General features: G+C 35.6%; 1 protein-coding gene across 12 annotated transcripts in view; it reads left to right on the top strand.

Moving 5' to 3' along the window:
* LOC138715332 (cytochrome P450 4C1-like) overlaps positions 1 to 12,540 on the top strand; it is a 193,411-nt gene that overhangs the window by 134,635 nt on the left and 46,236 nt on the right. For all 12 annotated transcript variants that reach the window (XM_069848126.1, XM_069848130.1, XM_069848129.1 and 9 more), the window contains 2 exons: positions 2,768 to 2,956; positions 7,037 to 7,106. In XM_069848126.1, the coding sequence (XP_069704227.1) occupies positions 2,768 to 2,956; positions 7,037 to 7,106 (259 nt within the window). The remainder of the gene's footprint in view (positions 1 to 2,767; positions 2,957 to 7,036; positions 7,107 to 12,540) is intronic.

Here is a 12,540-nt window from a genome sequence, read left to right as displayed (position 1 = left end):
CGGGTTCCTCAAAAACCATAAGTGAGTTTACTTAATGTACCGTACCAAATTTTCCAATATCTTACACCCGCCTAACAAATTACAAATTCTGGGAAAAGGCATTAGTACATGACCAAAAACTAGCATTTCTATCCTTTCATATATTAACAGCAATACAAATTTAATTTTATCGTAAGATTTAATATAGAAACGAAATGTTAAATTAATACTAAGTTGTTAAATTACCTTAATTGACTAATTTCGACTGCACTGTTAGGACGTCCCTAGTACCTACTAAAGATGACTAACAGTGCAGTTCAAGCTCTTCATCTGAGGTAATTTAACAACTCAGTTTTAATTAACACTAAAAATCTGTTTCTAAAGCTAAAATAAGTGATATAAAGTATAAGTATAAATGTATAATTTTCTTTTCTTTTTATATAGCCTGTAGGCCTACTCTTGTCCCATAGTGACCTAGATTAATATTATCATTGCATCAAGAATTTAAGCCTACTTTGTAATTATAAATTTAATTGTATTCTTAATATTCTAATTGTAATCCCCTGGTAGATTGGGAGAGAAGGCCTGACGGCATAATCTCGACCAGGTTAAATAAATATATACTAAATACTTTCAGAATAACAGTTAATTTTAATTAATTTATATTCCCAATTGTTTGATTTAATTTCAAGCCGCCACAGTGGTCTAGTGACTAGAGCTTTGGGCTTATAAATGTGGGTCCGCTTTCGATCCCCGGTATAACTTGTGTTGGGCAAGCCCGTGGTCCAGATAACACACGAGTTTCCCCGGGAGCTCCGGTTGTCCTGTGGTATGACAACAAATCATTCCTATGACGCACCCTGAGCAACGACTCTCTCGGTAGATTGAGCTACATAACACTGGCAACATATAGGTGAATGACGCCTAGTAAACAAAAAAGTAACTAAATATCATTGTTGATTGATAAAATCATGCTTTCCTACCTAATATTGGTAGCTTAAAATTCATAAAACATTAAATTTGTAAAATTCTAAATAATAAAAAAGTACATAGTGTGCCAAATTATATCATATTGTACCAAAAAATAAATTATCCGTACCAGCGTACAGACCGTTTAAAATTACACCAAATCCATAGAATTATTGTACCAAAGTGGCAACACTAGACTCATAAGATGAAATTTATATTGTCGCTTCAAATGTATGTATTTAAAATAACCAGTTAGAGGAAATTATATACTTCAATGCTAACTACTTTTTCATGTTATGTAAATGCAATGCAGGACATGTGATCTGATACATTAGTGTCTTAAGTGGCATTTAAGAATTCAGCATTCCAGAATTACGTAAGAAAAGATAATTTTTTGCCACGTACAGAATGACTGTTGAGTAATGTAGGAGAGGAAGCTGTGAACTGCACATGATGGATTTTGACAAAAGTAGTAACGGATTGCCGTATATATATTTTAAATAGTTTTTCTCCATGGAGAATCGAAACTTAACCAAAAACTAAGGCACAATAGACAACTTTAAACATCATATTCTGTATTTACTGATAGGCCTAACAACTAACTAAAAAAATTATGGTTTATTTAACGACGCTCGCGATTGCCGAGGTTATATCATCGTTGCCGGTGTGCCGAAATTTTATTTCGCCGGAGTTCTTTTACACGCCAGTAAATCTACTGACATGAGCCTGTTGCATTTAAGCACACTTAAATGCCATCGATTTGGGCTGGGATCGAACCCACAACCTCGAGCACAGAAGTCCAGCGCTATACCGACTGCGCTTCCCAGGTCGACAATAACTAACTACAAAACAACTATCCTCTTCTCCAGAAGGTATAAATCGTGCTCTCTAGTGTTAACCTGTGTAATTAAATTACAATGCAGTTTCTAACCAGCTTTCGTAACGGAAAAAATAAACAAGAATATAATAATTAATTATTACTGTTATCATTATTATTATTGCCATCGTTGTCGTTAAACCGCACTTTAATCACGCCAATGAGCATTAAAAAAACATTGAACATTTACAAACAAGTGAATTCTATTCTCATACGGTCGGTATGTCGCAGGGGAGAGAGGATTGTATCAACACTAGACGTCTATCACATTGTAGGCCTCCCTGGATGGGAGATTGGAGTTACGTAGGGACATCTCAGAAACATCGCAGGACAATGATAAAGACTGTGGACAACTATCCAGTCCTGTAGACGGAAGAATATTTTCTTTCATTGCCTACGTCGGAAAATCGAACTACGGACCGCTTGGTTAGGCAGAACGCACGCTACCTGAGAGCCACCGCGGGCGCAGAAAAATTAAAACACAATGAAACAAACCATCAGTTCTTCTGAATAATAAGTACACCTTAACTTCCCTGCCAGGAATCGAACCCATGTTCGCTAGAATGCAACCCTGCACATTAATATTCGCTTTAAAGCAATAAAAATAGCGAAGATAATAATGACAATGATGATGGTGATGATGATGATGATGATATTAATAAGTAATCCGTATTGCTACAGCCTTGAAGGGTCAAGACAGATCAGCCGGATGCTGGCCTCACGTCCATATGTCTCAGCAGAGGTAAACGATCATCCAACCAGTATAGAGGTATCGTGTAGTCAGCACGACGATCCACCCAGCCGTTACAGTTGGTTTTCATATCCGTATTTGCTACCTATCGTCGCAAATTCATCACGATATTGGCTGGGCTCTCGTTTCATACACTGGCCGAAATTTCATGAGAAAATTATGTTACTAATAATGTATGCTTTTGTTTTCAGGTGAGAAATGGAGAGTACATAGAAAGATTATTACGCCGACATTTCATTTCAAGATACTGGAGAAATACCTAGATGTTTTTAACAAGAACGGTCAAATTCTGGTAGAACGGCTGGCTAGTCATGCCAGCGATCAAGAAGAGTTCGATATTTCTTCATACATCACGTCTTTCACATTGGATGTTATAACTGGTAAGGCAATTTAACACTTCGTGATCACGTCTTAAAAGTTACATGTTTATCCATATTGATTCGAATTTCACAGTTGAAGTCTTTGGAATTTTTAATGTAAGAGAGCTATGTTGTTGTTGTTATTGTTCTTTTTGCTATTCAAATGCATAGACGTTTGGCAACGAAGCCATGAGTCCTCTTGCACTCCAATTCATAGGAGTGCGCTTTAGGCTAAATGTAACAGAGTTTTAGAAAAAGGTATCTTGTTTTTATGTTAAGGCTGTTACTTCACCAATTTACAATCCTCAAAATGTTTGGAGAGCATCAACTACCGTTGGTTAGCGGTTCTAGACATAATCAGGAGGACATTACACTGTCCACTGACCATATCTCACTTTCTCCATTCCGTTTTTACTTTATACGAAAATACTAAATAAAAAAAAACATCTTTTAAGTTAATTGTTCTCGATAGTTCAAGTGACTTCCTTGCGTTTCGTTATTCGACAAGGGAGCAGATAAGGATACTAAGGGAAAGGTTACCCTCAATATTGTCACAGAACTTGGTCCGCCAGAATGAGATACCCCCGTGTTAAATACCCCCGTGTTAAATTTTAAGGATCAAAGAGGCAAAATTAACGTGGCATTAAAACTTTGATATTTTAAGACAGACAAATTTTTTAACTCCATGTGTCGCGTTTTCAAACTTAGGAAAAAGTTGTAATATGCAAATGCAATTAACGAAAACAGCAACTTTATAGATACAATGTTGATGAAAGGAATAGTATTAGTAATGTTAATAATAATAATAATAATAATAATAATAATAATAATAATAATAATTTGAGTAATTACAAAAATAGTATAATGATAATTTATTATCAACATCACCATCATTATAACCCATTATCTCCTGTCTTAGTTGCCTCATGAGTAACGCTTTATTGATCTCACTTGTGAGGTTCAGACCACTCTTCGGACAGTTGACTAAACATCATCAATAAGCATAAATTTCTATAACAGAATCAATAGTTACGAAGTCAGATATTGAAAATATATACAGTGTGATTCAAAAGTCGCGCGACATGGGACATCTCCGTTATTAGTGTAAGTACAAAAAATAGTTTCAAATAAATGTTTTAGATATTGATACGTGTAGTTCATGTGCAAAATTTTAAGAAAATCGTAAGAGCCATTTTTTGAGAAAATTGCAACAAACATGTTCGCGTTTCAAGTAAAGTACCAGTTTGGTTAGGGAAAACGCATCCAAAACTTAGGTGCCATATCTCTGGAGGGTATGAGACTTAAATTAGAAATGTGGTTTGGGTCGCGCATCGTAATTAATAAATTGTGTTTTTGTGTTCACACGTGAGTAAGTTGAGAGTCACAATGACAAACTGAAACATTTTTTAACTCTTGAACTTTCACGACCTGTGTAATTGTTCCACATGCACACAAATGGAGTAACTGTTCAAATTGGTGGCCATTTTGTTGACGGCACATCCATACACGGTTGAGGTAACTGCTCCGTACATTACGTAACACTGCAAGTGTTATTTGTGCACATTCTCTCCTGATATTTCCCTGCAGTTCATCCAGTTTTCGGGGTCTGTTGCTGTAAACTACAGACTTGAGATGTCCCCAGAGAAAAAAGTCAAGTGGCGTTAAATCTGGCGACTTAGGCGGCCATTCCCCTGGATCCCTGCGACCGATCCAACGCCCAGGTATAACTTCATTCACCAATTCGCGGACTGTCAATCTTAAATGCGGTGGTGTTCCATCCTGCTGAAAGAAAAACCCACGTCTTCTTTCTAGGGGTACTGGAGCAGTGAGCTTGTTGTTCAGAAACACGGGACCGATGACAACATCCCCGTGTATGCCACACCACACATTTAATCTTGGGTTAAACTGATTATGAGCCTCTATAGCTAAGTGGGGGTTCTTGGTTGCCCAGTACACAGCGTTATGTCGATTCACTGTTCCGTTCAAATAGAAACAGGCCTCATCGCTTCAACAAATATCAGCTTCAAGGTTTGGCTGGTGGGTTCGTCGTTCAAGAAACCACTCACAGAACTGCACCCGCATATCTTTGTCATCCCCATGCAGTTCCTGCACAAAGTGCATAAGATAGGGATGGAAATGATTGACGGATAGTATCCTGGACACGGAAACTTGACTGGTGCCAGATTCTTGCGTAACTTCCCTGGTTGACCGTGATGGACTGACTACCAGCTTAGCTAGTACACTAGCTGCGTTTGCATCCCCTGTTGCTGTACGAGGCCGCCTTGAACGTTTTTTTTTTGTCGTGGATACTACCTGCTGTCTTGAACCGTTCCATTAAACGACCAATGCTTCCGTGATGTGGGGTAGGTTGATCTGGATGCCGTCTGTGATATTCTTCTGCTGCTTCCCATAGACTCAGGCCTCCCGCATGGATGAGAACCATTTCCACCCTCTCAGGAATTGTGTACATTGTCTGTTGCAACCCGGTTCACTGTTGAAACTAGCACTTACTCACCTGTCTACACAAAAAACACAATTTATTAATTACGTTGCACGACCAAAACCACATTTCTAATTTAAGTTTCGTACGCTCCAGAGAGATGACACCTCAGTTTTGGATGCGTTTCCCCTAACCAAACTGGTACTTTACTTGAAACGCGAACATGTTTGTTGTAATTTTCTCAAAAATGGCTCTTACGATTTTCTTTAAATTTTGCACATATACTACATGTACCAATATCTAAAACATTTATTTGAAACTATTTTTTGTACTTACACTAATAACGGAGATGTCCCATGTCGCGCGACTTTGAATCACCCTGTATAGCTACATATACAGTAAATGAAGAACTATACTTCGTTCCATAATATCTGACAGGAGACGTAAACATTGCCGTAGAGGAGTAGATAAGTGTAATTGCTATTGGACCATTGGTAGAGGTCTCATTCCAAGCTTGTCTTGAAGTTTGGGCGGTTTTAAGTGTTCTACCCCCCCCCCCAACTTCAAGATAAGCATGAATCTTTCAACATATTTTTTATATGTAAATACTGTGATAGCAAAATGACCCTAACAGTCATGCACCTAAAATCAATAAAAAAAAAATTGGAATTTGAGTCAGTTGAGCGCAACTGTCTGCAGTAAAACGGATTCAGTATCTGTCTGTCGTATTTATTTTGAGTTTCTTCCTGGAAATTACCGAAAAAGCTGTTCTTTAAAATTGCGCAATTTTAATTGCATATCCGCAAAACAAGCAAGTATTTGTGATACCATACGGTATCAGTTTTTAATACACTGGAATGAATAAAAATTCTTTTTGTCGAATTATGTCGACCAGAAATCAAGTTTCCTTATAAATCCGTCGATTTTATCTATGGTTGTAACTATGTTAAAGTCTTTCCTTGCAAACTGCTATTCAAAGTGTTAAAATGTTTCCAAGGAAGGCCAGTCTAAGAAGCCAAAGAAACCTGGAAAACAAGTTTGCGTATTCCGACTTCTCGTCTTGCAGGTACCGGTACATAAGAAGTTGGGTTGTATCCATAGATTTTGAATAAAATTGTTGTTAGTTTCGATTTTACATGAATTTGTATTTTTCGAATGGTGATGGGGAGTCGCGCCTTCAAAATATTTGGGAACCTCTGGTCTAAGATGTTGCACTGTCTCTTCGGAAGTTGCGATCTGTCTGGCTTTTTCTTCTTCCCTATGCTGCCCATTTACGGAGAGTTTTAAACTGCTATAGATAGTCTTACAGTTACACTGAATCAGTGTTGTCGTTGGCACAGTAACACCAGAAACTACTTTGTCAACATCAATGCAGAATATATATATATATATATATATATATATATATATATATATATATATATATATATATATATATATAAATTTTGCTTCCAGATACAAATATTGAGACATACAAACGAAAAGTACATTGGAACAAACTGAGTGAGTCAACCGAAAACCTTTCATCTTCTCTGTATATTTTAAAGCATCATTCAATTTCCAAAGTGTGACATTCTTTTTCGATAATTCTTTATAATACAGTGAACATCTCTCGTTTTCGATATGAAGAAGAATGTTACAAATGTCGTCTTCTGTTACAGAATCTGCGATGGGTGTGAGTGTTAATGCTCAGAAAGATGACAGTTCAGAGTATGCCAAATCTGTGAGAGGGTAAGTATATTGAATTTTCAAATACAATCTTCATTTGAATTCTCCTCTTCATATAAGCGTTTTATTTTAATAGCATTATAGTTCAGATATCTATATCATCCTACCGTATCCTTTATATCGGGTATACTGTCGAAATTTGGCTCCTCTGTGAGTGGATACGAACAGCTAAAGATGTTGGCATGTGAACAATCAGTTCCGGTGAGAATAAAAGTCATCAAACGGCTCCGATTACTAGAGCAGTACTTGAAATTTTTCATATTTTTTAAGTTGGTTATTTAAATAGATAGATAGATGGATTTATTGAGTAGGCCTAATATTATACATAAAGGTTTTTATATTATCATAGTTTTCTCTAAAATCCAATGCACGGGTCTTCTGACCGTACGTGCTTTGTACCTAAAACAAGTCCTACTTTGTAGGTTTCACCCCCCCCCCCCCGCCTATGATTATATCCAACTACTCTCTAAAAGAACACACATATTAAAATGAAAATGGCACACAAAACATATTATAAGTTGGTTATTTAACGACACTGTACCAACTACGAGGTTATTTAGCTCGATAGAATTGGTCATAGCGAGATAGTATTTGGCGAGAAGGGCCCGAGGATTCGCCATAGATTACCTACATTCGCATTACTGTTAAAGAAAACCTCGGAAAAAATCCCACCAGGTAATCAGCCCAAGCGGAAATCGAACCAACGCCCGAGCGCCGCTCCGGATCAGTAGATAAGCTCCTCTACCGACTGAGCTACACCGGTGTTTATCATCTTATTGACACTCTGCAGTCCATCGCGTGAAGTTATTCTGATTTTTTAAAATTCTTTTCCAGTTATTGTAGCTTGCCGTGTCTTTAAGATAGCTATCCCACAAATAAAAATGACGCGAGTTAAGATCGGAGGAACTCGGTGACCACAAATTACGGCTTAGTATCAGATCAACATAGATTTCAATATACACTGAAATTGGCACTGTGTATGGTTGTACTGTCATTTTTAAAGTATCCATATAATGTCTTCTCTTAGTTCGATGAAGAACAGCCTACAATTTCCTCATTTAGGTTTCCATCCTTAGTGCTATTATGTAGTAAAATGTTGGTCTTAAAATTTTTAAAACTAACTTCACACCAATATCGTGAAGTTCAGTAGAAACACTGCTTCTTCTGTTCTTCTTACTAAGGAAATTTCTTGTTCTCCACGCTTTTCTTGCTAATATCTGAATTGTGTTTCTGTGATATATTGCAACTCATCATCATCATCATCATCCTTCACGAATTAGGCCTCTGTAGACCTGTTTCGGCCCCATCTAGCAGTCTTCTTAACGGTCTTCCTGGTCGACGATGTCCTCTAGGTTTATATTGCATTATATTGCAACTGTCTTATGAATTTAACCCCTAATACGGAACTTAACTAATTATTTAGTATATTTTATATATATACATACACATAAATTGCATACATTTTATCTTTCCATGCTAGAGTACGGGACCAGAGTCGGCAGTAAATAACTACACGCACTGCTATTCAAGGACACGCATTCACTGATAAGGCAGTTGACTATTATTGTGTGCAGTGTTGAGTTTCATTTCTCTGTATGTTGCTTGAGTCATGATTCAGAGATTTAATACAGAGAATGAAATTTTAATTTGCCGTGGCTTTAAAAAATACGAATCCCTTTCTCAGTGTCGTAGTGAATTTCAAGAACGTTATCCTAGGTTCGATCCACCTGAAAGGACTACGTCATAAAATGGTGAATAAAGTCAAGACTGCGGGATCTGCATTAGACAAGAAACGAAGACGAAGACGAAGACGAAGACGAAAATTTGGATGATATCGATGTTCGATTAGATCAATCTCTGCGAAAATCCCTCACGAAGTTAGCACAACAAGTTGAGGTCAGCCGTATATCAGCACATAATGCTACAAAATTACTGAAAAGAGAAGAAATAGTCAACACTTCGGAAGCAGAGCTGCAACGTGTGAATCAAAAATATGTGTTTAGACACTGCAACACCTGCCTTGCAGCAAATGGGTAACGCTTTCAACATCGTATTTGGAAAGATAAGCATTTTTTAGTACATTCGCAATTTATCATTACAAAAACTGTCATATCTACGGCTTATCTCGCATGTTCTAGACTCATAACCAGGCTTAGGGGTTCTTAATCACTAAATACAGAATGATAGGACCATACACAGCGACGTCGTAAGCTACAAACTACCCCCCCCCTCACTTTGCATAGTCTGTTGACGTTTGCAATCAAACATTGTGCTGCTGTCTTCAACCTCAAGTGAAAGTTCTTCCGTGTCTCATACTCTAGTGGTACTGGAGAGTTCGAATATATAAGTGGAACTACAAATTAAAATGTAAAACAATACAGCAACATGTTGAGGAATTCGGTCCTAATTATTTTTCTTCTAACGGCGATATGATAGAATACGAACTGTGTAATTCGAAAATAAGAGGGAACAAAAAATGTAATACTGAACAGCATTTCCGTGGTAAAATACATCGTCGACAAATTCAGTTCTTGAGTTCAAACGAACAGTAGGGAATAATGCCCTCTACCGCATATCTAAGCACACAATCCGAATTTTTTGCAGTCTTGTGTCACATAAGGTACGGATTGATATCCGTTAAATAAATTACAAAAATCCATTTTTTAAGAGATTCATGGAAAAATGTACAAAATGCAGCCGCTCAAGTGAAAAAATACTTGTTTAGGCCTATGTAAGAGACACATTGTGCTTCACTGTAATGACTGCATGCATGATAGCAATTGAGAATAAATATCTAAGCCTAATAGCCTAATATCTTAAGATACAAACTTTTACGTATTCATCTTGTAAATATATACAACACTATTCATATTGTACATATTGTAAATATTGTCTGTATTATCTATAACTTATATATTCTATATTGTCTTCTACTACTAAGATTTCAAATCATCCGTCCTCAAGTGAGGTTGACCACTGGGATCCGGAATTAACAAAATATAAAAGATAAAGGGAAATGAAACGAGCAAAATACTGATTTGATTTGTACGTTAAAACAAAAATTTACGTGTTAACATATGGATGATAATGTAAAATTTGAAGAGAGGCCTTCAGAATTTCCATTACAATCTTCTGAACCTCATAAAAGGGAATTTTAAAGGATTTAAGGATTTTACATGTAAATTTTGGTAAACAACCCCTCGCTCTAAATAGTAAGCCAGCAACATCCCAGTTGTAAAGCGAAATTCCATATTTTTCACTGAGGTATGGAAGACAAGGTATATATTTAGCTCGCTTGTCATCATTTATCTGCAGTGCTTGATTCGTGTCTCGTTCAAAGCAAATCGTATGGTCTAAGACCATCGCTTTCTGGGTTCTTCTATTGATGGCAATTGTATCGACTCTTCTATGAGATGCATCTTCAGACACACAATAAATCTCCTCTGTACTTCCCAACCTCTGTTTCTTAGTACGCTGGAAATTGCTGTACGGGCACGATGGTGTCTGTTGTTATGCAGTAGCTCTCCCTTCTTACAGAACTCCAGTACGTGGCCAAGTGTTTCAGTCTCGCTGCAGCCGGGATGGCGACAACGGGTAGTACTGAAGGTTCTGTCAGGGACAGATCTCACTGCGGTGACGTTGCAAGACATCTTGATGGTATTGATGTATTCCGAGGACGAAAGACACTTTTTAGAAGAGATCCAGGAGTTTGCTTTGGGGCATTCTTCAAATGTACAAATACCTTTGCCTTTATGTGGGAGCTGGCACCATGACTGGAATGATTGTTTTCTCTGAGATGTTTTCCTTTAGTTTGAGGAGCAATCTTCAGGCGCGTGAGAGATGTTTTCTTCTCCTCTTCTAGATTTTTCATGTGATGTAGATGTGAATCATTCACGTGTTCCAGTCGCCTACACTACTACACAATATGAATATAGAAATATAAATTTACAATTTTTCATTAGTTATAAAATCCATACATAACTTTTTAAATTTATACTAGAACTATTAGAATTGACAAGATTAGGATATTTAAATATAAATTTGTTGTATATTCTTGGGCCTAAATTACTACTATGATTGAATACTGTAGTAGTGTTGCATTTTTGTTCCAACAATCTTAAAGTATTCATACCTTTTGTTTCATAACTATGAGAATACAATTCAAAATTATTTCGATTTTCATGTATGAATTTTATTAACACAATATAATGAACTTATTTTATTTTAAAAACATTAAAACCTAAAAACAATTTTTGAGAAGGAAAATGAATAGGTTTATGAACACATATTTTAATTAATTTCTTCTGTAATAAATTAAGTGGATTAAAATTGGTTTTAAATAAGCCACCTCAACCTGTAATTCCATACATAATTACCGATTGAAGTAAAGTTAAGTATATTGTGCGTAATAAATTTATTGACAAGTTATTCCTCAATAAAACATATATTATTTTACATAATTTATTACAAAGGTAATGAATGTGTTGATTCTATTTTATTGACTCTCTAAAATTATGCCTAAATATTTAAATTCAGAGGACTCCTTAATAATCGGACATTTACATTGTATAAGATAACAATCAGAGTTATGTAATTTAATACTTAATGTAGATGTAGAACGTTTGTTACGTTTTTTAGATAATGAAAATGGAATAATTGTGGTTTTATTTTCGTTGATAGAAAGATAATTTATGTCAAATCATTTTTATCAATTGAAGTCCATTATTTGAATTATATATATATATATATATATATATATATATATATATATCATACCAAGTTTTTCTACCAAAAAGTAAAATTGTTTCATCTGCATAAGAATAATGAACACCATTGTATTGTTGTAAGTCAATTTTTATTAAGTCGTTAATATTTGGTAAAAATAAAATAAGGCCAAGAACTGTGCCTTGGGGAACACCTATATTAATAATTGAAGGTTCACTTGAATAATTGTCAATCTTTGTTATTTGAATTCTGTCGTTGAGATACGATTAAGCAGTCCTAATAAGTCTAATTTCACGATTAAGATATCATGTTTCACTGTATCAAATCCTTTTCTTATCTCCAGGAAAATATCAATACATTTGTTACCGTGATCAAATTCTCTGACAATTTTTTAGTAACTTGATATTTTGCATTATCTGTACTGAATTTTTTTCGAAAACCAAATTGATTATCACTTAATATATTATGTTTATCAAGATAATTCATTCATCGAACTTTAATACATTTTCTAGTCATTTTGAAATACATGAAAATAATGATATTGGTTTATAATTGTTCATATTCTTTTTGTCTCCTGTTTTAAAAAATAGGTTTCACAATTACATTTTAAATTTATTTGGGAATTGACCATTTAGAGAACATAAATTAAAAGTATGAATTAGAGGTTTGACAATATAATTTATAATCATCTTAAGTATTTTAACACTTATAT

The sequence above is a fragment of the Periplaneta americana genome, chromosome 15 (assembly GCF_040183065.1).
Source record: "Periplaneta americana isolate PAMFEO1 chromosome 15, P.americana_PAMFEO1_priV1, whole genome shotgun sequence".
Lineage (NCBI taxonomy): Eukaryota > Metazoa > Arthropoda > Insecta > Blattodea > Blattidae > Periplaneta > Periplaneta americana.
This window is presented reverse-complemented; position numbering and strand designations above follow the sequence as displayed.